Below are 25585 nucleotides of genomic sequence, written 5' to 3'. Positions count from 1 at the left end.
TAAAAGGGATTTCTCAGGGCTCAAACTCCAAGAGAAAATCCTGGGGATGTGGAAAAGGGAAAATCAAGGGGGGAATTCTCACATCCCAAAGTTAAAAGGGATTATTCAGTGTTCAGGCTTCAAGAGAAAAATTTGGGATGGGGACAAGGGAAAAGCAAGGATACAAGGCCAGACTGGACAGGGAATTCTCACATCCCAAAGTTAACAGGGATTTCTCAGGGCTAAGACTCCAAGAGAAAATCCTGGGTAAGTGGAAAAGGGAAAATCAAGGAGGGAATGCTCACATCCCAAAAATATCAGAGATTTTTGAGTACTCAGGTTCTAGGAGAAAATCTAGGGATGTGGAAAAGGGAAAACCATGGACACAAGGCCAGGCTGGACAGGGAATTTTCCTCATCCCAAGCTGAATCTGATTTGTCAGTGCTCAGGTTCCAGGAGAAAATGTGGGGATGTGTAAAAGGGAACACCAAGGATACAAGGCCAGGTTGGAAGGGGAATTATCACCTCCCGAAGTTAACAGGGATTTTTCAGTGCTCAGGTTCCAAGAGAAAATCCTGGGATGTGGAAAAGGGAACACCAAGGATACAAGGCCAGGTTGGAAGGGGAATTATCACCTCCCGAAGTTAACAGGGATTTTTCAGTGCTCAGGTTCCAAGAGAAAATCCTGGGATGTGGAAAAGGGAACACCAAGGATACAAGGCCAGGACAGGGAATTCTCACATTCCAAAGTTAACAGGGATTTTTCAGTGCTCAGGTTCCAGGAGAAAATGTGGGGATGTGTAAAAGGGAACACCAAGGATACAGGGCCAGGTTGGACAAGGAATTCTCACATCCCAAAGTTAAAAGGGATTATTCAGTGTTCAGGCTTCAAGAGAAAAATTTGGGATGGGGACAAGGGAAAAGCAAGGATACAAGGCCAGACTGGACAGGGAATTCTCACATCCCAAAGTTAACAGGGATTTCTCAAGGGCTGAGACTCCAAGAGAAATCCTGGGTAAGTGGAAAAGGGAAAATCAAGGAGGGAATGCTCACATCCCAAAAATATCAGAGATTTTTGAGTACTCAGGTTCTAGGAGAAAATCTAGGGATGTGGAAAAGGGAAAACCATGGACACAAGGCCAGGCTGGACAGGGAATTTTCCTCATCCCAAGCTGAATCTGATTTGTCAGTGCTCAGGTTCCAGGAGAAAATGTGGGGATGTGTAAAAGGGAACACCAAGGATACAAGGGCAGGTTGGACAGGGAATTATCACCTCCCGAAGTTAACAGGGATTTTTCAGTGCTCAGGTTCCAAGAGAAAATCCTGGGATGTGGAAAAGGGAACACCAAGGATACAAGGGCAGGTTGGACAGGGAATTATCACATCCCAAAGTTAACAGGGATTTTTCAGTGCTCAGGTTCCAAGAGAAAATCCTGGGATGTGGAAAAGGGAACACCAAGGATACAAGGCCAGGTTGGAAGGGGAATTCTCACCTCCCGAAGTTAACAGGGATTTCTCAAGGCTCAGACTCCAAGAGAAAACCCTGACAATGTGGAAAAGGGAACACCGAGGACACAAGGCCAGGCTGGGCAGGGAATTCTCCCTCCCACACCAGTCCAGGCTGTAATTCCAGGACTGGATCCATCACTTACTTCTTTCCCTTCGTTCTGCAGCTTCCGGTTGGTGTCTGTCACTTGGTTCTGTGGGAATATCGGGAAAAGCACAAAGCACATCCCATAAATCAGGACAATGTTCTTCCCACCAAAACAAACTGTCCATAAACACCACCCCTCCCCACAGCTCCCGTTCCCTGGAAAAGTTGTTTATGGCTGAGTTAACAGCCACTGCCACTGGGGGACAAATCCAGGGATTTTCCTCTTTGCCACTGGAGAAAAGGGAAAAGCAATAGGAATTAATTCAGAGGAATAGAAGCCTCAAAATGCCGGAGTTCTCATGGATCCAGTTTGGAAAACTCCAGTTTTCACCTGAGTGAGGGAGGAATTAATTCCCTTCCACATCAGCAAATCAAATCCATTTAGGTTTTATCTCCTTCATATCCCAGCAGGAAATGATTCTTTACCAGGAGCTTTCCCTAGAAATAATTATTTATATTTTTATAGAAATCCTTATAAAACTTCCTTAAGGATTTTCATCTTCCTCTGGATGGATCTTTGCTCCTGCCTGGTGTAAGATATTTTTATATACCTGGGATAAAAAAACTCTGTATTTTTTCTGGATTATCCCACCAAGCTGGGGCTCAGAGCTGCAAATTTTCCCACTTGGCAAAGCTGAGGATTCCCTGGAGTGGGAACAGCCCAGCCCTTCCCAGCCCACAGGAGAACAAAGGGGATTTTGGGGCTCAGTAGGATGGAAAATCAGGAGTTCTCCCATTATTCAGCCAATGAGTGGGAAGACGACTTTGGGAATTCTCCTGAGTTCAGACTGGGACAGCTGGAAAAACCAACACAAACGTCCCAGCCAGCATTCCCAGCTCCAGATCTCCAGGGAATCCAGAGTTCTGAGATTTCACATCACTCTCAGATTTCTATGCCATAAAACCCCTTTTTTCCCCCCAAAATCTCCTTCTGCAGCTCCTAAAGCTGGAAATGTTCATATCCAGGCTCATTCCTGTAAAAGGTTTATTTTTTTTTAATCCAGGCTCTCCCCACAGTGGGAGCTGCTGCTGCATTCCTGCCCCATTTCAGGAACAAATTCCTGCCCGTTTTCCTGCTCCTTCTGGAAGCAAAACCTTTCCCAGAGCTTGGAAAACACCACGAGGTGGGAGACAGAGCCCTCAAAGGATTTCCAGGAGTGGGAGAGCTCACAGAACCACCCGAGAGATTTCCCTCGTTTGGAATAATCATGAAAATGAGGAATTTTTAACTAATTTCACCCCAGGGAAGGAACAGCACGTGGGGCTCTCCCAATTTCCAGCAGAATGGGGATGGAGGAGCAGGAGGAGCTCCTGAGGGGGATTAGGAAAGTAAAAAAAACATCCTGGAGCAGAAATCCAGCAGGAAACAGCTGAGAGAGCTGGGAAGGGGCTGGAGAGTTCCTGAGGAGCTGGGAAGGGAATGGAGAGTTCCTGAGGAGCTGGGAAGGGAATGGAGAGTTCCTGAGGAGCTGGGAAGGGGCTGGAGAGTTCCTGAGGAGCTGAGGGGGCTCAGCCTGGAGCAAAGGAGGCTCAGGGGGACCTTGTGGCTCTGCACAGCTCCTGCCAGGAGGGGACAGCCGGGGGGATTTGGGATCTGTTCCCAGGAACAGGGACAGGAGGAGAGGGAACGGCCCCAGTGGAGCCTCGGGGTGGATATTGGGAGGAATTTCCACGTGGGAAGGGCTGCCCAGCATTGGAAGGGGCTGCCCAAAGAGGCAGTGGAGTCTCCATCCCTGGAAAGGTTCAAAACCCTGTGGATGTGGCACTTGGGAATGGGCTTCAGTGGGAACGTGGTTGTAGCTGGACTTGAAGATCTTGAGCAACTTTTCCAACCTTACCAATTCCATGATCCCACAATCTCTGTCCTTTTCCAGCTCACCAGTCCACACAGAAGGGAACTTTGGGTTCATCCACATCAAATTGATTCAGGAGCTGGTTTTTTCCCTACTGGAAAAGCTCCTGGGCCACCACCACGATTTCCCCCCTGGCCCAGCCTCCACCAGGAAGGTTTGTGGCAGCAGAACCACCCGACCCCGGAGCTCCCTTTCACTCCCACACCAGCCATGGCACTTCCCAAACTTCCCAGGGTGCAAGAAAGGAGTTCTCCATGATTTCCCCTCCAGCATCTGCATCCCATCTCTCTCCCTGCTGCAGCAGCTCCGGCTCTGCTGGCTCCCTGCCCTCCCCAAAACCTGCTCATTTCCTTTATGATGTACGGAGCTTTTACGAGCAGGAGCCCAGCATCTCTTCCAAAGATTATTTGATTTGCTCAGATCCCGAAAATCCCACCAGGAAAACGGAATCCGTGTCGGGTAATTGAAAACCACTCCTCAAGCGACGCCGGCTGGAGGGCTTTGCTGTTACAATTACTCAGCTCCAGGGAAAAGCAGGAGGGAGCAGATCCCTGCACGCTCCGGGGTTTTTGGGGGACAAGGGGCCGTGTTTGGGATTGTTCCTGGAGTCTCCTGGATGAAAAGAGGGATGGCTGTTTACACAGACCCCGTGCAGCTAAGCTGGGCTTTGCAGAGCTGGGGTTTGCTAAGCCAGGCCAGACACCCGGAGGGGACAGCCAGGTGGCACGGGAGGGACGAGCACCGGGAGCGCTCCGGGGATTTGTGGGATTGTGGGAATCCAGGGAATCCCTCTGGCTGCCCTGGGACCCTGGCAGGGGTCAGGAACCCCCTGGACAGAGCCCCCAGGACACTGGCTGTGATCTCTGCCCATGGAAAAGAGTTTGCAATCTTACAGGATCAATTACCAGCTCTGAGTGTTTGATATCAGTAATAATTAAGTGTGGCACGGGTGCAAAAGTAAAATTTTAGGATTCTAGATTAGGGGTCCAAAGGGGACAAGATGGAGGAAATTGGGTGTGCCTTGTCCTTTTTCTCCTTCTTCATGCCCTCCATGTCTCACTGTGGTGTTGGCATTTTTCTGTTGGTTCAGGCTGGGCACACACTGTCCAACGTAGGTGACAGATATTGGCACGTTATTGTAAATGCAGCCCAGGGAGTTTCTGGTATTTAATGTTTGTCACATCCCACTGAGGGCAGAGCCCCACACGCTGCCCTGCAGGACAGAGCTGGGCAGGGCAGCAGAACATGTGAGAGATAAACAGAATAAACAACCTGGAACCAGCACAGACCAATTCTGGCTTCTGCTTTGGCAGGGGGGTGACAGACAGAGACTTTCTACAATCTCAGAATCATCAATACCTCAGATTCCGACACGGGATGGCCAAGCTGTTCCTTCACCCTCACCCCTGGAACAGGGAGCAGGGGGCTCACAGAGTCCTTGGGATCATCCCAGAGCAGCAAGGGGGGCTGGAGAGGAACCCTGGGAACAGAGCCACCTCTGGATGTGTCCCTGTCCCTGCTGGTGACTCCCACCGCCAGCCACCGGAGCCATCCTTCATGCTGGAATCCCAAAAACTGCTCCCAGCACTCTTCCCTACACATGAGGGGGAATTCCTTCACCAGAAGTGTTGTCCAGCCCTGGCAGGGGTGGACTCCCCATCCTTGAGGGATTTAAAGTCATGGATGTGGCACCTGGGGACACGGAGCACGGGTGGCCTGGGCAGGGCTGGGAATGGTTGGACTCGATGAGCTCCGAGGGATTTTCCAACCTGAGCAATTCTGGGATTCCATGAAGTCAAGAAGGAATCACCTCTGGTTTATGACTGACAGGTCAGAAAGGACCTGGCAGCCAGGTGAGCTGAGATTCCTGGAGGAAAGGGGACAGTCCCACCTGGGACAGCACTGGGTGAGGAGGGATAAAAATCCACCAGGAATGACACAGCTGAGAGGGAATCATGGAATGTTTGGGTTGGAAGGTTGGAAGAGACCTTAAATCCCATCCAGTTCCATGGCCAGGGACACCTCCCACTGCCCCAGGCTGCTCCAAACCCCAACGTCCAAACTGGCCTTAGACATTCCAGGGATCCAGGGGCAGCCAAAGCAAACCTGGGAATTCCATCCAGCCCCTCCCCACGCTCCCAGCCAGGAGTTCCTTATTCCTAAGATCCCACCATTCTGTCCATGCCATGAGTGTGATGGCAGCTCTTTGCTGAGCCACAGCAGGGCAGCTGGAAATCACAGAATCCCAAAATCATCACGGCTGGAGAAGACCATCCAGAGTCCAACCATCCCCACTGCCCCACATCCCCAAGTGCCACATCCACAGGGCCTTGAAACCCCTCCAGGGACAGGGCCTCCATCATGCTGGACAGCCCTTTCCATGAGGAATTTCCATGAGGCAATTGCATGAGGCAATTCCCCGAGGATCCCTGAGGCCGTTCCCTCTCCTCCTGTCCCTGTTCCTGGGAACAGATCCCAAATCCCCCCGGCTGTCCCCTCCTGGCAGGAGCTGTGCAGAGCCACAAGGTCCCCCTGAGCCTCCTTTGCTCCAGGCTGAGCCCCCTCAGCTCCTCAGGAACTCTCCATTCCCTTCCCAGCTCCTCAGGAACTCTCCAGCCCTTCCCAGCTCCTCAGGAACTCTCCATTCCCTTCCCAGCTCCTCAGGAACTCTCCATTCCCTTCCCAGCTCCTCAGGAACTCTCCATTCCCTTCCCAGCTCCCTCAGGAACTCTCCAGCCCTTTCCCAGCTCCTCAGGAACTCTCCATTCCCTTCCCAGCTCCTCAGGAACTCTCCAGCCCTTTCCCAGCTCCGTTCCCTGCCCTGGCCGGGCTCCAGCCCCTCGGGGCTCTCGGGATCTGCCTATCCCTGGGGACAAGGACACTGCCCTGGCCCAGCTGGCACAGCCCAGCGGCCTCTTGTCCACCTCCGGCTCGTGTCCGGGCCGCTGGCGCTGCAGGAGCCGACATTCCCCAGGGAATTCCTCCGCCACGCAGCGCCCGGGCACGAAGATGTCGGGCGAGGCTGTGCCCGGCTTTGCCTCGCTCGGCGCAGCCCGAGAGCCCCGGCGACGGCAGGTGACACACGCAGGGCAGCACAAGGGACATGTGTGCTCCAGGGCGGCCCCAGAGGCAGGAGCAGCGGCGAGCAGGGCGGCAGCAGCCGCGGCCCCGCCGCCATGGAGCATGAATGGCTGGAACCGAAGCCGCCCTCAGCGCTCCGTCCGCAGCCGCTTCCCCGGGGAAAGCCTCACAAAGAGGGCTCGGCCTCTCCGAAAGGACTTCCCGGGGATGTTTGTGCCATGTGCTTGTCTTTATGGATGGCGCAGGCCTGGAAATCAAGGGAGATCCTGAGGGGACAGGGACGGACTTCACAGTGAGCCACCAACAAAGGGGCTGGTGGCAGGATGGGAACCAGCTCCCGGCAAACAAACAATGTGCAATTCTTGGCTGGAAACAATGGCTTGATTGTTTTGTTTTTTTTTAAAGGGAAAAAAGGACTTATTTCACAGTAATTCTGTGGAATTCATTCATCCTGCAATGAATTGATGGATGAATTCTCCTCAGGACATCCCTCAGGAAGGTGTTCCTGAGAGGAAACCCCTTTTTGGGATGGGGATTTGGATGTGTCAAATAAAGACCCTGCTGGGAAATGCCACAGGTAGCTTTAAATCAATAAATAAATGTGTTAAAAGCAGCAGTCAGCACCCTGACTCCGAGTTCTTCCCTTTTCTCCACAAAAATTTGTTTTTTTTCTGACAGATTCTGTGATTTACAGCTTCAGCTTTCCCAGTCTCCCTCACTCTGAACACCAGGACGGTTCCTCCTCAATTCCCAGGAATGTCCTTCCCACCAGGACAGGCTCCACTCAGCCAGAGAACCTCCCTGAGCTGCTTCCTGGGGACACCCCACACCTTTTTGGGAGCCCCATTCCCCAGGTGCCTCTTCTGGGAGGGATTTTTGGATTTCCAAGCCAGGTCCCACCTTGTTCCTGCAGGAGGGGATGGCCCAGCCGCCTCTCCTGGGTTTGTGGAGGAAAACCAGGAAGGTTTTGACACTCGTGTGCTCCCCAAATCTGGAATATTTGTATTTTAAGGCACAGGAACCGAGCTTGAGCCCCAAGCCCAGCTGACCCCAGACACCTCCAGCCTCCTGGTCCCTTTCCCTGAAGCATCTCCAGTTTCCTTCCCGCCTCTCTTCCAAATTCTCATCCCACAAATGGCTTTTTCCACACATGACTGAGCACTTTTCCAAGAACTGGGTAAATCCCACCTTTCCCTCAGCTTTCTGCACAGTTTTAAAGGCCACGAGACTTAATATAGCTCAAGAAACTGGGATGAGATCCATGAGGAAAAGCACTTTTCCTAATGAAAACAGGCTTGGCTTTAAGTTCCTTGCTGCTTTTAATGCACCACACTTGTCCAGTTTGGCCAAATAATTGCTAAATTTTTGATAGCCAATCCATTGCTCCAGGAAGAATTAAAATAAATAGTTATATTTTAATTTTTTTTTAAATAGAAATGTCTTGGATAAAAGGAGATAAGATTGATGTGGTTCTGAGAATCCCAGAGTGCTCGAGGTGGGGCCACCTAAAAAGAGCTGCTCAGGGCAGGATTTCTACAGAACCACCAGGCTGGAAGAGACCTTCAGGACCACCGAGTCCAGCCCAGCCCCAGCACCTCAGCTCAGCCCTGGCACCCAGAGCCACATCCAGGCTTTGTCAAACACACCAGGGATGGGGACTCCCCCAGCAGAGTGAACTGCAGAACTTTATCACCCTCAGGTTTAGGTTTTACATTTTTCACGTTCTGGGCTGCTTTAGTGTGTGGGTCTGGGTTTCATTTTAGGGGATGATGAAAAGTAGGGAGACAAAACAATTCCTGCTCCAGCTGGGCACCAAGGACAATGATCCAAACCTCAGCCCAGGAGCACAAACACTGTGGGCTGGAGAGAGAAAAACCAGCAGGGTGGGACTGATGGGCTGGAGCTGAAATGGGACAATGAACTCCAAGGTGCCAATGGAGCAGAACTGATCCCAGGGAGAGCCCCGGGAGCGCTCGTGCATTTTGGGACATTTTGGGTCATTTGGGTGCAGCCCTGGCTGGGCTCTGGTGCTGCCCAAGGTGGATCTATGAGGAGATCCTGGAATAAATCCCTGCTTTGTTCTTCAGCTCTGTTCATTGGGGAGATCAGATCCTTTTGATGAATCCCTGCTTTATTCTTTAATCCCATCCAGCCTCTGTTCCAGCTCAGCCTTCCCAAGGCACCAGCCCTTCCTGCAGAACACTTTTCCCTGGCATCCACCCTGTGTTTTCTCCCACCTTGAGTTTCTGGGCCTCGCCCCGGACCTTGAGCAGCTCAGTGATGGAGTCCACGAAGCCCTGGTAGTGGAAGTTGCACATCTTCTCGATCTCCCGGTCGTGGTTGCGGATCCGCGCCTCCAACTTCTCCATGAAGCGCCCGTGCTCCTCGCCGTCGTACACGGACCTGTGGGGACAGCCAGAGCAGCAATCCCAGATCAGCATTCCCAAATCTGCATTCCCAGCTCAGCATTCCCAGCTCAGCAATCCCAGCTCAGCATTCCCAGCTCAGCAATCCCATCTGAGCATTCCCAGATCAGCAATCCCAGATCAGCAATCCCAGATCAGCAATCCCAGATCAGCATTCCCAGCTCAGCAATCCCATCTGAGCATTCCCAGATCAGCAATCCCAGATCAGCAATCCCAGCTCAGCATTCCCAGCTCAGCAATCCCAGCTCAGCAATCCCAGCTCAGCATTCCCAGCTCAGCATTCCCAGCTCAGCATTCCCAGCTCAGCAATCCCAGATCAGCATTCCCAGCTCAGCAATCCCAGCTCAGCATTCCCAGATCAGCAATCCCAGATCAGCAATCCCAGCTCAGCAATCCCAGCTCAGCATTCCCAGATCAGCATTCCCAGATCAGCAATCCCAGATCAGCATTCCCAGATCAGCAATCCCAGATCAGCATTCCCAGCTCAGCAATCCCAGCTCAGCATTCCCAGATCAGCAATCCCAGATCAGCAATCCCAGCTCAGCAATCCCAGCTCAGCATTCCCAGATCAGCATTCCCAGATCAGCAATCCCAGATCAGCATTCCCAGATCAGCAATCCCAGCTGAGCATTCCCAGATCAGCATTCCCAGATCAGCAATCCCAGATCAGCATTCCCAAATCTGCAATCCCAGCTGAGCATTCCCAGCTGAGCATTCCCAGCTCAGCAATCCCAGATCAGCATTCCCAAATCAGTAATCCCAGATCAGCAATCCCAGATCAGCATTCCCAGATCAGCAATCCCAGCTCAGCATTCCCAGATCAGCAATCCCAGCTTTGCTGCCAGGATGAGCCAAAATCTGACCCCAAAACTGTCCTCTGGACACCCAGCTCAGCATCCCCAGCTCTGCTGCCAGGATCCAGCAGGAACATCCAAACAAAGCATGACCCCAAAAGGAACAAAAAGGAATGTTCCTCACCCAGGAACATCCAAAACTGACCCCAAAAACGCCCTCTGGACACCCAGCTCAGCAGCTCCAGCTCTGCTGCCAGGATCCACTGGGAACATCCAAAACTGACCCCAAAAACGCCCTCTGGACACCCAGCTCAGCATCCCCAGTTCTGCTGCCAGGATCCAGCAGGAACGTCCGAAGCATGACCCCAAAAGGAACAAAAAGGAATGTTCCTCACCCAGGAACATCCAAAACTGACCCCAAAAACAGCCTCTGGACACCCAGCTCAGCAGCTCCAGCTGTGCTTCCAGGATCCAGCAGGAAGGAACAAAAAGGAATGTTCCTCACCCAGGATCATCCAAAACCTGACCCCAAAAACAGCCTCTGGACATGCCAACTCAGCATCCCCAGTTCTGCTGCCAGGATCCAGCAGGAACGTCCGAAGCATGACCCCAAAAGGAACAAAAAGGAATGTTCCTCACCCAGGATCATCCAAAACCTGACCCCAAAAATCCCCTCCCGGGACAAAGGGACAGCTCGTAAACCAGACATCAAACTGGGTTTTAAAATGTTTCTATTCCAAGTTTTCTTTCCCTTTTTCCACCATTCTGGTGTTCCCTGAGAAACCAGAACAGGCCTGAAATGTTTCTATTACAACTTTCTTTTTTTCCCCTTTTTTACCATTTTGGTGTTCCCTGAGAGACAAACCAGGCTCAGAATGTTTCCATTCCAACCCTTTTTTCCCTTTTCCCACCATTTTGTGTTCCCTCAGAGACCAGAACGTGCCAGGAGCACCTGAAACAAAGGTTTGCTTTTGAGCTGAGCCATCCCTGATCCCCCTGCCCGGAAATCCTGCCTGGATAATCCTCTGGATGTTCCCTGGGCTCCGAGGGCAGGAGGGACAGAGCTGCCCAAATCCCCTTCCCTTCACTCCCCAAATTTTGCCAGCCCAGTTTTAACCCCTGATGATAAAAGAACAACAGAGCTGAAGATGGGCAGGGCCACCACAGCCCAAGAAATCCGGATCCAGTACACGGAATTTTTCTAGTGTTAAATCATGGAATTCCAGGATTGCTTGGATTGAAAGGATCTTCAATCCCATCCCATGGGCAAGGACAGCTCCCACTGTTCCAGGTGGATCCAACCTGGCCTTGGGCACTCCAGGGATCCAGGGGCAGCCCCAGCAAATCTGGGAATTCCATTCCAGCCAGGAATTCCTTGCCAAGATCCCAGCCCAAGCTCCCCTTTCCCAGTGGGAGCCATTCCCTGGCTCCTGTCCCTCTGTCCCTTGTCCCCAGTCCCTCTCCAGCTCTCCTGGAGCCCCTCCAGGCACTCTGAGCATTCCCTGGATTTTTCCCTTCTCCAGGGGAACATTCCAGCTCTCCCAGAGCAGAGGGGCTCCAGAATCCTGGAATGGTTTGGATGGGAAGGGACCTTAAATCCCAGAAATTCCCATTCCATCATGGCAGGGACACCTCCCACTGTCCCAGGAGGCTCCAGAGCCATCCAACCTGGCCTTGGGCACTCCAGGGATCCAGGGACAGCCCCGGCAAATCTGGGAATTCCAGCCCAGCCCCTCCCCACCCTCCCAGCCAGGAATTCCTTCCCAAAATCCCATCCATCCCTGCCCTCCCTTCAGCCTAAAACCAAAATACCAGGATGGAAGTGAAAACCAAATTTCCATCCCTCCAATGTTTCCTTGGTCCCAAGTCCCACTCTGGGAATTCCGGGGTTGCTCTCCTGGTTTTTTACAGCAAAACCAGGGATTTCTAATGGATTGTGGCAATCCCACCCTTGGCCCTGCCTTTGAGAAGTTTTGGGTTTTGGGAAAAGCTGAATTCCCTCCTAATCCGAGAGTTAAGCTTGGAGTGAGGTCCATGGATCTGAGCTTGGGTCAGAAATTAATTAGGGATACAGAGGATCCCAGGCAGCCTTTGGAGAGAAAAAATGGGAATGACCAGAGAGGAAAGATGGGAATGACAGACTGACCAAGCTGTGAGATTAAAATATTAAAAAATCATTAATGACAGCAGCAAGGAGCTCCAGAAAGATCCAGGAGCCCAGGAATGCAGGTGGACACAGGAAATCCTTTTTCCTGCTCTTCCCTGTGGAGAATCCCATCCCTGCAACCCAAGAAACAGGAAAAAAAATCCCAAGACAGAGCTAAAAACTGGAGAAAATTTGATTCCTATCTAATTCAATTACTATTTAATTCTAATACTATTTAATATTTAATTACTAATACTATAATACTACAACTATAATACTACTAGTAATGCTATTTAATATTTAAATACTATTTTTAGTATTTAAATACTATTATTTAATTACTATTTAATACTAATATTTCATTACTATTTAATACTATTATTTAATAACTATTTAATACTGTTATTTAATGACTATTTAATACTATTATTTAATAACTATTTAATACTATTATTTAATGACTATTCAATACTATTATTTAATGACTATTTAATACTATTATTTAATTACTATTTAATGCTATTATTTCATTACTATTTAATGCTATTATTTAATTACTATTTAATACTAATATTTCATTACTATTTAATACTATTATTTAATAACTATTTAATGGTATTATTTAATGACTATTTAATACTATTATTTAATGATTATTTAATGCTATTATTTCATTACTATTGAATGCTATTATTTCATTACTATTGAATGCTATTATTTAATACTGTTATTTCATTACTATTGAATGTTATTATTTCATTACTATTGAATGCTATAATTTAATACTATTATTTCATTACTATTGAATGCTATTATTTCATTACTATTGAATGCTATTATTTAATACTATTATTTCATTACTATTGAATGCTATTGTTTCATTACTATTGAATGCTATTATTTAATACTATTATTTCATTACTATTTCATTACTATTATTTCATTACTATTGAATGCTATTGTTTCATTACTATTGAATGCTATTATTTAATACTATTATTTCATTACTATTTCATTACTATTGAATGCTATTATTTCATTACTATTGAATGCTATTATTTAATACTATTATTTCATTACTATTGAATGCTATTGTTTCATTACTATTGAATGCTATTATTTAATACTATTATTTCATTACTATTGAATGCTATTATTTCATTACTATTGAATGCTATTATTTCATTACTATTGAATGCTATTATTTCATTACTATTGAATGCTATTATTTAATACTATTATTTCATTACTATTTCATTACTATTCTTTCAGGCCCCCTGAGTTCTGCAGCTTCAGCAGAAGGTTCTCAGCGTGGCAGAAGAAGAACCCCAGGCTTGTAAAAGCTCTGCAAACTCAGTGTACAAGAGGCCAGAGCAGGCGGCGGGAGGAAAACCTCCTGGGATTCCTTTTCCTTACGTTTTCCTGGAGTTTTGGCCGCTGGGATGTGAAATTTGGAGCCCGAGTGCCACCTAGTGCTGCAGGGGCTCGGTGACTCCAGAGGGGCCTGGCCTCAAAAATGAGAATTCCCATAAAAACATAAAGGTGGGGCAGTTGTGTTTGCATTCAGGGATAACCCGAAACAATAAAAACCCGCAGCAGCAACGACGCGCTCCTGTGCCAAGGCAAATTTGGGATTCACATCTGAAAATGGGGAAAAAACACCTCCAAAATATTTCAAATGTCCAGGGAAAATTCCCTTTGGAGGTGGCAAAGCTGAGAAATAAATGCCTGATGGCTAAGACCCTTCGGTTATTGGAAATTCTGTTCTTTTGTTCATATTTAGGCAAACTTTAGTGTGGAAAAAATAAAGTTTGGTGTCAGACAGGAAGGAAACACCAGAATATGATGGGAGATCTTCCCTTGTGAGCTCTCCTGATCCTCCAGGATCTTTTTCCAGGAAAATCCATCCCTGGGTCTTCGCTCCTGAGTTCTCCTGCTCCTCCAGAATCATTTCCCAGGAAAATCCAGCCCTGATCCTTCCCCTTTTGTGCTCTCCTGATCCTCCAGGATCCCTTTTCCATAAAAATCCAGCCCTGATCTTTCCCCTTGTGAGCTCTCCTGCTCCTCCAGGATCATTTTCCCAAAAAAATCCAGCCCTCCTGAGCTCTCCTGCCCTTCCAGGATCCTTTTCCAGGAAAATCAATCCCTGCCAGGGGCCAGAAAATAAGGGAATAACAGATCCATGGGGATTGTCCAGCCAACCACAGGCACCCCAAAATCCACCCCTGACAAGGGTCAGAAAACCATGGAATATCCTGGGATCCACAGGGATCGTCCATCCAACCCCTGGCACTGCCAAGCACCCCAAAATCCCACCCTGTGCCAGAGGTCAGAAAATCATGGAAGAAACCAAGGTCCACAGGGATTGTCCAGCTCCAGGCCCTGCCCAGACACCCAAAACCCATCCTGTGCCAGGGGTCAGAAAGCCATGGAGCCATGGAATATCCACAGGAATCAGGGATCACACCCCTGGCATTGCCAAGCATCCCAAAATTCATCCCTGCCAGGGGTCAGAAACCATGGAATAGCCACAGGGATCATCCCTTCCATCCCTGGCACTGCCAGGCACCCCAAAATCCACCCAGTGCCAGGGGTCAGAAACCATGGACTATCCTGAGATCCACAGGGATCATCCATCCAACCCCTGGCATTGCCAAGCACCCAAAAATCCACCCCTGCCAGGGGTCAGAAACCATGGAATAACCTGAGATCCATGGGGATTGTGCATCCAACTCCTGGCCCTGCACAGCCACCTCAAAATCCATCCTGTGCCACGGTCAGAAAATCATGGAATATCCTGAGATCCACGGGGATCATCCATCCAACCCCTGGCATTGCCAGGCACCCCAAAATCCGCCCAGTGCCAGGGGTCAGAAACCATGGAATAGCCACAGGGATCATCCATCCAACCCCTGGCACTGCCAGGCACCCCAAAATCCGCCCAGTGCCAGGGGTGGCTGGTGACCATCCCACCTCCATCCTGCCCCCAGGGCCCTCAGCGCCGCCCGGGGCCCTCGGCCACGACTCCACCTCTGGGGACATCCTCCTCTCTCTGGACTTTTCATAGAGCAGCACAGAGAGAAGAAAGAGAAAACAATTTCTGTTTCTGCTCCTTGTTTTCCCATGTGGAATGTGCTTGGAGAATTGTTTCCCTGGGGTGTTGCTTGGCTGGGTTCTGGTGAGGATTGTTTGAGCCTGGTGGCCAATCCAACCCACCTGGGGCTGGGCTCTCACACGAGTTGTGAGTTAGATTTGGGGGTTAGAACAAGTAGGTTTGTAGTTTTAGTATCTCCTTTAACTAGTGTATTACTGTATTGTAGCACAGTTATAATAAATAATCATTCAGCCTGCTGAGCTGAGTCAGACATCAGCATTTTTCCCACCACGTCCACCTGAATTTCCAACATCCACCCCCAGCAGCCAACACTGGGGGAAGAGGGGAGATTTGGGGGGCAGAGCCCAGAAAAAGCCCAGAGACGCCGAGCTCGGGTAGAAATCTCCTCCAGACACGGCCAGAGGCAGGAGGGGACAGTCCCAGGGGGGTTTGGGTGGGAAGGGACCCAAATCCCACCCAGTGGGGATCCCATCCCATCCTGGAGCAGCAGGGACACTCCCAGTGTCCCAGGCTGTCAGAATCCGAGGTATTGATGATTCTGAGATTGTAGAAATTTTCTGTCTGTCAGCCCCGCTGCCAAAGCAGAAGCCAGAATTGGTCTGTGCTGGTTTCCAGGTTGTTTATTCTGTTGATCTCTCACATGTTCTGCTGCCCTGCCCAGCTCTGTCCTGCAGGGCAGCGTGTGGGGCTCTGCCCTCAGTGGGATGTGACAAACATTCAATACCAGAAACTCCCTGGGCTGCATTTACAAGAACGTGCCAATATCTGTCACCTACGTTGGACAGTGTGTCCCCAGCCTGAACCAACAGAAAAATGCCAACACCACAGTGAGACATGGAGGGCATGAAGAAGGAGAAAAAGGACAAGGCACACCCAATTTCCTCCATCTTGTCCCCTTTGGACCCCTCATCTAGAATCCTAAAATTCTACTTTTGCACCCGTGCCACACTTAATTATTACTGATATCAAACACTCAGAGCTGGTAATTGATCCTGTAAGATTGAAAACTCTTTTCCATGGACAGAGATCACAGCCAGTGTCTCTGGGGGCTCTGTCCAGGGGGTTCCCAGGGCAGCCAGAGGGATTCCCTGGATTCCCACCCCAGGCTGCTCCAGGCAGGAATTCCCCATCCCTGGAATGGCCAAGGGCAGCTGGGACAGGGCTTGGAGGTGTCCTGGAAGGGCTGCGAGGTCCCAAAGCCTCCCCTGATGCCACCGCTCGGAGCCCAGGGCTGAGCCAAGGAGCCCAAATAAAGCCAAATAAAGCCAAATAAACCCAAATAAACCCAAATAAACCCAAATAAACCCAAATAAACCCAAATAAAGCCAAATAAACCCAAATAAACCCAAATAAACCCAAATAAGCCCAGCTGGGAGTGCAGAGGGGGAAATCTGCGGGGAGGGAGTGGAAGGGCTCGGGGACAATGCAGGGAGGACAAGCTGGGGACAGCGCAGCACGAGTGGCTTTTGTTTCCAATTAACAGAGGAACAAATTCCTGAGTCTGCTGCCGACTCCGATTTTCCTGTTTTATTTTCCCCTTTTCTGAACCTTCTGTAGTGGTTTGAGTCCCTCCGAAGCATTTTCTTCCCATTAAGCGACATAAAAGCATCAGCAGTTTGTTTAATCTCAGCCTAACTTTGGTAATAAACAAATTAATACCGAGCACGGCACGGGAACAGCAGAAACAGCCCCACGGAAAAACGGGAAATGGAAGGTTGGGAATGAATCCCTGCCCAGGACGGAGCTGGCAGCATTGAAACCTCCTCATTCCGAGCTTTATCCAACCGGCACATCAGCCAAAATCCAATAAAAAACTCCAAATTTTCCTGCCGAGGTGGCGACACCTCGGCTCAGCCGGGGGGAAAAGCGAGGGGAGAATTCACTTCTTGTTTTCCTCCTGCCAATCGGGCAAGAACTGATCAAAGCCCAAAATTTAAACCCAAAATTTAAGCTTGAAGTCTAAGAGCAAAAGTCTGAAACCAAAACTTAAGCTCGACATTTAAATCCTAAATTTAAGCCCAGAATTTAGTTAAGGCCCAGAACTGAAGCCCAAAAATCAAGCGCCAAAATTTAAACCCAAATTTAAACGGCAAAATTTAAGCCCAGAACTAAATTAAAGCCCAAAATCAAGCCCCAAATTTTAAACCACAAATTTAAGCCCAGATCTGAATGAAAGCCCAGAACTAAAAGCCCAAAACTTAAGCTCAGAATTTAAATCCCAAATTTAAGCCCAGAATTGAATTAAGGCCCAGAACTGAAGTCCAAAATCAAGTCCCAAAATTTAAATCCCAAACTTAAATCCCAAATCAAACTCAAAATTTAAGCCCAAAATTTAAACCCCAAATTTAAATGGCAAAATTTAAGCCCAGAACTAAATTAAAGCCCAAAATCAAGCCCCAAAATTTAAACCACAAATTTAAGCCCAGATCTGAATGAAAGCCCAGAACTAAAAGCCCAAAATTTAAGCTCAGAATTTAAATCCCAAATCAAACTCAAAATTTAAGCTCAAATTTTAAACCCCAAATTGAAGCCCAGAACTGAATTAAAGCCCAAGATCAAGCCCAAAATTGCAGCTCAGAATTAAAGCTCAAATTTTAAACACAAATTCCAAGCCCGTTCTCCCGTGTCCCGTCACCCACACAGGTCCACACTTGGACCAAAAACACAGAAAAACCAATTTTTTTGTCCTTTCTGGCAGAAAAAGGACAAAAATATAAAAGATATTTAATATAAAACCCTCAATCCCAACTACCTGTAGTTACCAGCACTGAAACCATTCCCAGGTGGATTTGTCCCACTCCTCCTCCCCATCCAATTCCCAGGTCCAGCAGAAAGCTTCCCAATCCCCAAAATTCCACAAAGCACCAGGGACAGCCCAGGACTGCCAGGTGCAAAAGGGAGCAGGAGAGAAGCACCACAGATTCATTCTGTCACTGAGGATGATAATAATAATAATGACAATTTTGGTAATAATGGTGGTCATAATTATAGAGAGGAAGAAGGGAAGAAGAGGAAGAAGGGGGAAAAGGGGGAAAAGAGGGGAAAAGAGGGGAAAAGAGGGGAAAAGAGGAGGGGAAAAGAGGAGGGGAAAAGAGGAGGGGAAAAGAGGAGGGGAAAAGAGGAGGGGAAAAGAGGAGGGGAAAAGAGGAGGGGAAAAGAGGAGGGGAAAAGAGGAGGGGAAAAGAGGAGGGAAAAAGAGGAGGGAAAAAGAGGAGGGGAAAAGAGGAGGGAAAAAGAGGAGGGAAAAAGAGGAGGGAAAAAGAGGAGGGAAAAAGAGGGGAAAGAGGAATCCCAATAATAATCCCACCTGCACACAGGTGGAAAACAAAGCAGGAGAACACCACTAAAGTTGATTTTTGTCAATCAATAATAATCATCATCATCACCCCGGTTTTCCAGCTGGGAGCACCTCGGGAGGAAGGCAGCACGGAATTCCCACCAGCCACACCCCCAAAAACCAGCCCGAAGGCACGGGACTGGTGTGGGCCCGGCCAGGAGCAGCTCTCCGGCACGGGGTGGCTTCTGGAGCTCCCCAAAATCCCCAAATTCTCCACAGTTTCTGCTCCAGGAGAGCTGGAGCTCTGTGGAACCCCCTGACCTTTACCAGATCAGCCCTGAAAGAACGCTCTCACTCCAGCGATCAAATCCTGCCAGCTTTTCCAAGGATTTCTGAGGACCCAACTCAACTTCCACTGATGGCACCAGACAAATCCCCATTTCCCACCCTGGCACAAGATCCGGCCTTAGAATCATGGAATGGGAGCTGAAGGATCATCTCATTCCACAGGCAGGGACACCTCCAGTGTCCCAGGTGTGTCCAAGCCCCATCCAGGCTGGCCTTGGGCACTTCCAGGGATCCTGGGCCAGAAAATCTGGGAAACCTGGGCTGGAAAAATATCCCAAAGGGAAATATCCCAAAGGGAAATATCCCAAGGGGAAATATCCCAAAGGGAAATATCCCAAAGGGAAATATCCCAAAGAGAAATACCCCAAAGGGAAATAGCCCAAAGGGAAATAGCCCAAAGGGAAATACCCCAAAGGGAAATAGCCCAAAGGGAAATAGCCCAAGGGGAAATAGCCCAAAGGGAAATAGCCCAAAGGGAAATATCCCAAAGGGAAATATCCCAAAGGGAAATAGCCCAAAGGGAAATACCCCAAAGGGAAATAGCCCAAAGGGAAATACCCCAAAGGGAAATAGCCCAAGGGGAAATAGCCCAAAGGGAAATACCCCAAAGGGAAATAGCCCAAAGGGAAATAGCCCAAAGGGAAATATCCCAAGGGGAAATATCCCAAAGGGAAATATCCCGAAGATCTCCTGAAGAGCTCAGGGATGACAAGAAACCACTTTCAGGCCATAAATGGGTGGGAAAGCAGAGCTCCCATAAATCCACAGGCACCTCCGGGATGGGCTCCAGCTCTTCCCCGCCAGACAAGACTCCCAAGGAAATGAGGGATAATTCCCCTAATTAACACCCTAATGGAACGACCCCATTAAAGAAGGAATTTCGGATGCTCCAAGGCATTAGGAAGAGCTGGAACAAATCCCAACCAGCCTCCAGAAAACAGAGGGAACATCCCCAACATGGGGAAGCAGAGGACACCCAAAGGATGGGGAGAGGTGGCCACGAGTCCCCTCCTCGGGAGGACAATGGGAACAATTCCCGGGAACAAAAGCGGGAAGGACACTTGATTTGAGCCATGTGTAGGACAGGAACGCTCCCTCCAGGCTGGGGAGCATTAAGGCAGGGATGAATCATCCTCACAAAACCCTAAAAAACACCGCGAATCCCAAAAAGATCCCAAAGAGTGCCCGGGACACGTGGGGCGGAACGGGTGGGAATGGGGGAACGGGAGCATGGTGGGGATGGATGGAGCACCACAAAGGTTCTGCTGAAGGTCCCAGCATGGTGGGGATGGATGGAGCACCACAAAGGTTCTGCTGAAGGTCCCAGCATGGTGGGGATGGATGGAGCACCACAAAGGTTCTGCTGAAGGTCCCAGCATGGTGGGGATGGATGGAGCACCACAAAGGTTCTGCTGAAGGACACACAGGAATGGGATCAGCTGTGGGGTTTGGGACACGGGAATAGGATCAGCTGAGGGTTTGGGACAGGACACACGGGAATGGGATCAGCTGAGGGTTTGGGACACGGGAATGGGATCAGCTGAGGGTTTGGGACACGGGAATAGGATCAGCTGAGGGTTTGGGACAGGACACACGGGAATGGGATCAGCTGAGGGTTTGGGACACAGGAATGGGATCAGCTGAGGGTTTGGGACACAGGAATGGGATCAGCTGAGGGATAGGGATATGGGAATGGGATCAGCTGAGGGTTTGGGACATGGGAATGGGATCAGCTGAGGGTTTGGGACAGGACACACAGGAATGGGATCAGCTGAGGGTTTGGGACACAAGAATGGGATCAGCTGAGGGTTTGGGACACGGGAATGGGATCAGCTGAGGGTTTGGGACACGGGAATGGGATCAGCTGAGGGGTTGGGACAGGACACACAGGAATGGGATCAGCTGAGGGTTTGGGACACAGGAATGGGATCAGCTGAGGGGTTGGGACAGGACACAGGAATGGGATCAGCTGAGGGTTTGGGACACAGGAATGGGATCAGCTGAGGGTTTGGGACACGGGAATGGGATCAGCTGAGGGTTTGGGACACAGGAATGGGATCAGCTGCTCTGCTCCGGGGGTTCCCCCTGACCTGCAGTGGAATTCTGCCTTTTCCAGGCAGTGACACCACAGCCACGTCACCTTCATGGGACCTCGGATGGGAAGGAAATTCCAAGCCCAGAGCGCCGGGCGGGCAAATCCCAGGGGGAAAATCCTCCCAGAAAATCCCACGCTGGACAAACCACCTTGGACAGGCTGGGCTCCATCCCTGGGGGCTTTTCCAGCCCAAAATCCAATTTCTAATTCCATGAACCCCCAAATCAAACAGCAGCACGAAGAAACAGCTTCTGAACAGGGAAAACCAGAATCAGGCTGTCCTAATCCTTATTTCCCAGCACTGCTGCTTCTCCAAGGAGGCTCCCGAAGGAAAAAAAATCCCATTTTCCAGCTGCCACCTGCACAGGGAAAGGGGGAAATGCCCTTGGCAAGGCCCAGCTGCACTAGAAGTGCTGGGGAGACCCTTGGGAGCAGCGGATCCAAGGATTTCCCTCCTTTTCCTTCCCCAGCCTGCAGGAACGCGGGGCCAGGAGCTGCTGGGAGCCCTGGGCAATTCCCTTCATCCCCATCCCATGGCAATGGTCACCTCCTCCCATTCCTCCATTCCTCTCAGGGAACTCAAGGTCGCTTCTTTTTTTTTGTTTTTTTTCTGTAGTGACCAAGAAAATTGATAATTTTAACCAAGAGTTTGGGGGAGAGAAAAATCATCCACACCCAGTAGGACAGCACAGGGAAAACTGGGAAAATAAATAAGATTTCTGTGCAAAAACCTCAGCAGAACATCACGGATTGTACTGGGAGAGGGGCCTGCTCACCTGTGGGTTTGCCACAAACTCTTAATTTCTGTGCCACAAACTCTTAATTTCTGTGCCACAAACCCTTGATTTCTCTGTCACAAACTCTTAATTTCTGTGTCACAAACTCTTTAATTTCTGTGTCACAAACTCTTAATTTCTGTGCCACAAACTCTTAATTTCTAACTGTGTCACAAGCTCTTAATTTCCCTCTTAATTGCCTTCATCTAATTAAAGAACTTCATTAGCCCAGTTTTGGCTCTCATTAAACTCGGCCCTTTTTTTCCCCTCATCATTTTTGTGCCGTTTTAAAGCCTTGGGAAAAAGAGGGAAAAGGGGGAAAAGAGGAAAAAAAAAGAGGGAAAAAAAAGAGGGAAAAGAGGAAAAAACCTTCAGTTCTCTCCACAGAGCTGGCCCAGTGCAGAGTTATAGATGTATATATATATTTGATATATATATATATATATAATATATATCTATTATATAAATATTATGTAAATATAAGATATATATATATATATATATAAATATTGCATTCAAAGAGCATTTGGGGGGCTGAAGGCTGTGGATACAACCAGGATCCACTTCCCATTTTGGAAGTGGAAATTTCCCATTTTTGGAAATCTCCCACTTTTGGAATTTTCCCTTTTTTTTTTTTAATTTTCCCATTTCTCAAAATTTCCCATTTCTCAAAATCTCCCTTTTTTTTGAAATCTCCCATTCCTGGAAATCTCCCATTCCTGGAAATCTCCCACTTTTCCCCTCTCCAAACATCCCAGCCACTGCCACAGCCCAGCTGAAGAAAAGAGGATTTTTTTTGCAGTTTTCCCTTTTTGCTGAGCCTCTCCAGGGAAATTCCCAGCTGGGGGATTTGGGATGCAAAGTCAGGCAGAGCTTTCCATGGATTACTGAGAAACCCTGGAGCTGCTCGGGAATTCCCGGAGGAGCTGGAGCCTGGAGCTGCTCGGGAATTCCAGGAGGAGCTGGAGCCTGGAGCTGCTCGGGATTTCCAGGAGCTGCTCGGGATTTCCAGGAGCTGCTCGGGATTTCCAGGAGGAGCTGGAGCCTGGAGCTGCTCAGGATTTCCAGGAGCTGCTCGGGAATTCCAGGAGCTGCTCGGGAATTCCAGGAGCTGCTCAGGATTTCCAGGAGCTGCTCAGGAATTCCAGGAGCTGCTCGGGAATTCCAGGAGCTGCTCGGGAATTCCAGGAGCTGCTCGGGATTTCCAGGAGCTGCTCAGGAATTCCAGGAGCTGCTCAGGATTTCCAGGAGCTGCTCAGGAATTCCAGGAGCTGCTCGGGAATTCCAGGAGCTGCTCGGGAATTCCAGGAGCTGCTCGGGATTTCCAGGAGCTGCTCGGGATTTCCAGGAGCTGCTCAGGATTTCCAGGAGCTGCTCGGGATTTCCAGGAGCTGCTCAGGAATTCCAGGAGCTGCTCGGGAATTCCAGGAGGAACTGGCCTTAGAACAGGACAAGGGGTCGGGCCAGATTTGCCTCCAGCCCGTCCTGGGAAATCCAGCTTGTCCCAGCGCTGAGAGCAGGGAAAACCCCTTGGGAAACAAGGAAAGGAGTGGGATTCTCCAGCTTGGAAAATAATAGTAGTAGTAGTAGTAGTAGTAGGAATAAGAATAAGAATAAGAATAAGAATAAGAATAAGAATAAGAATAAGAATAAGAAAGAATAAGAAAATAAGAATAAGAAAATAAAGAATAAGAAAATAAAGAATAAGAAAATAAAGAATAAGAAAATAAAGAATAAGAATAAGAATAAGAATAAGAATAAGAATAAGAATAAGAATAAGAATAAGAATAAGAATAAGAATAAATAAGAATAAGAATAAATAAGAATAAGAAAATAAGAATAAGAAAATAATAATAAGAAAATAAGAATAAGAATAAGAATAAGAATAAGAATAAGAATAAGAATAAGAATAAGAATAAGAATAAGAAAATAAGAATAAGAAAATAAAGAATAAGAAAATAAAGAATAAGAAAATAAAGAATAAGAATAAGAATAAGAATAAGAATAAGAATAAGAATAAGAATAAGAATAAGAATAAATAAGAATAAGAAAATAAGAATAAGAAAATAAGAATAAGAAAATAAGAATAAGAATAAGAATAAGAATAAGAATAAGAATAAGAATAAGAATAAGAATAAGAATAAGAATAAGAATAAGAATAAGAATAAGAATAAGAATAATGTCCTGTGGAGAATTTCGGTTCTTTAAAATGCCCAACACTGATTTCCCTGGGATCGCCAAGCTTGGCATCAATTCTGTTAGAGGAGAGGCTGGGAAAACAGAATTTATTGGGATGAAACAAGATGCCAACAGAAAGATTTTGGGATTGGTGTGAGGAATAACTGGGAGGCAGCTGCCCAGGTTCCTAAATCCAGGCGGATCCAGCTTTTCCCTGAAGCACTCCCCAAAACCCAGCAGCAGGAAAATGAGACCCCAAAAGGGCCCTGGACACCCCTCCCTGCTCCAGCTGGAGCTTCCAGCCGCAAATTCCAGAGTTTGGGATCCGCGCCCTGCTCCGCCCCAGAGCACGGAGACAGCAGGGGAGAGCAAACCCCAGCCTGACTGAAAAGGGAATTTTGGTCCCAAAAAATCTGCTTTGCTGCAGTGCGAAACCCGGGATCGCAAAGCGGCGTTTCCCGAGGAAATCCCAAATTTCCCCGGTGGGGAATCCCGTCTCCGTCCCGCCCAACGCGGGGTGCAGGTGGGGAAAGGGCAGCCACGGTGCCACTTTGGGTCTTAATTAATTGGGAATTAAAGCTTCATTAAGCGAAGGGATTCCGAGGGGTGCAGGATCTGGGATGGTCCGGCGGGATTTGGGAATTTCCGTCGCCCTCAGCTCCGCTGGGATGGGACCAACCTGCAGCCGCTGCTCCCGAGAATTGAAAGCCTTGGGAAAAATTACATCATGGCAATTAACTGAAAACCCTGGAAATTAACTCAAAACCATGGCAATTAACTAAAAACCATGGCAGTTAACTCAAAACCACGAAAGAAAAATTGGAAACTGTGAAAAAAAAATGAAAATAATGGAAAAAAAAGTGAAAAACATGAAAACAAATTGAAAGCCACGCAAAAAAAATTGAAAACCACGAGAATTATTTGACAGTCATGGCAATTAACTAAAAGCCCTGGCAATTAGCTCAAAACCATGAAAGAAATTAAAATCATGGAAAAAATTGGGAATCGTGAAAAAAAATTGAAAACCACAGAAATTAATTGATAATCATGGAAAGTAGCTGAAAACCATGGCAATTAATGGAAAACCATGAAAAAGATTGAAAATTGATTGTAAATCGTGGTAATTTATTGTAAAACAGGTCATTAATTGAGAATCATGGGAAATAATTGAAAACCATGGGAAAAAAATTGAAAATCATGGAAATTAATTGAAAACCATGTCAATTAGTTGAAAATCATGGAAAAAAATTAAATCATGACAATTAATTAAAAAACATGTGGGAAAAAAATTAAAAACATGGCAATGAACTAAAAATCATGGCAATTAACTGAAAACCATGAAAAAAATTGAAAACCGTGGCAATTAATTGAAAACCATGGCAATTAGTTGAAAATCGTGGAGGAAAATTGAAAATCATGACAATTAATTAAAAATCATGGCAGTTAACTGTAAAACATGGAAAAAAATTGAAAATCATGGCAATGAATTGAAAATCATGGACAAAAAATGAAAATCATGGTAATTAATTGAAAACCATGAAAAAAAATTGAAAATCACGGCAATTAATTTTAAATCATAGCAATTACTTAAAAACCATGATTTAAAATTTGAAAATCATGGCAATTAATTTAAAATCATGGCAATAAAATTGAAAGTCATAGCAATACAATTGATAACCATGGAAATTAATTGATAACCATGGAAATTATTTGAAAACCATGTTGGAAAAAAGTTGAAAATCATGGCAATTAAGTAAAAACCATGGCAATTAATTGAAGACCCTGGTGATAAAATTGCTGGACTAAATCAGTGCATGGGATTAATCAGGAATGAAATGGGAAGAGGAGATTGACTGGATCACA

At 47.8% G+C, this 25585-nt stretch overlaps 1 protein-coding gene across 1 annotated transcript in view; it reads right to left on the bottom strand.

The window, feature by feature from the left end:
- EXOC6B (exocyst complex component 6B) overlaps positions 1-25585 on the bottom strand; it is a 318901-nt gene that overhangs the window by 242547 nt on the left and 50769 nt on the right. The window contains exons 4-5 of the mRNA XM_077782659.1: positions 8805-8970; positions 1632-1679 (exon numbers count right to left, since the gene is read on the bottom strand). Coding sequence (XP_077638785.1) covers positions 1632-1679; positions 8805-8970 — 214 coding nt within the window. The remainder of the gene's footprint in view (positions 1-1631; positions 1680-8804; positions 8971-25585) is intronic.

This window comes from Lonchura striata, chromosome 4, assembly GCF_046129695.1.
Source record: "Lonchura striata isolate bLonStr1 chromosome 4, bLonStr1.mat, whole genome shotgun sequence".
Lineage (NCBI taxonomy): Eukaryota > Metazoa > Chordata > Aves > Passeriformes > Estrildidae > Lonchura > Lonchura striata.
The sequence above is the reverse complement of the archived record's forward strand: the minus strand, read 5'-3'. Positions and strand labels throughout refer to the sequence as shown.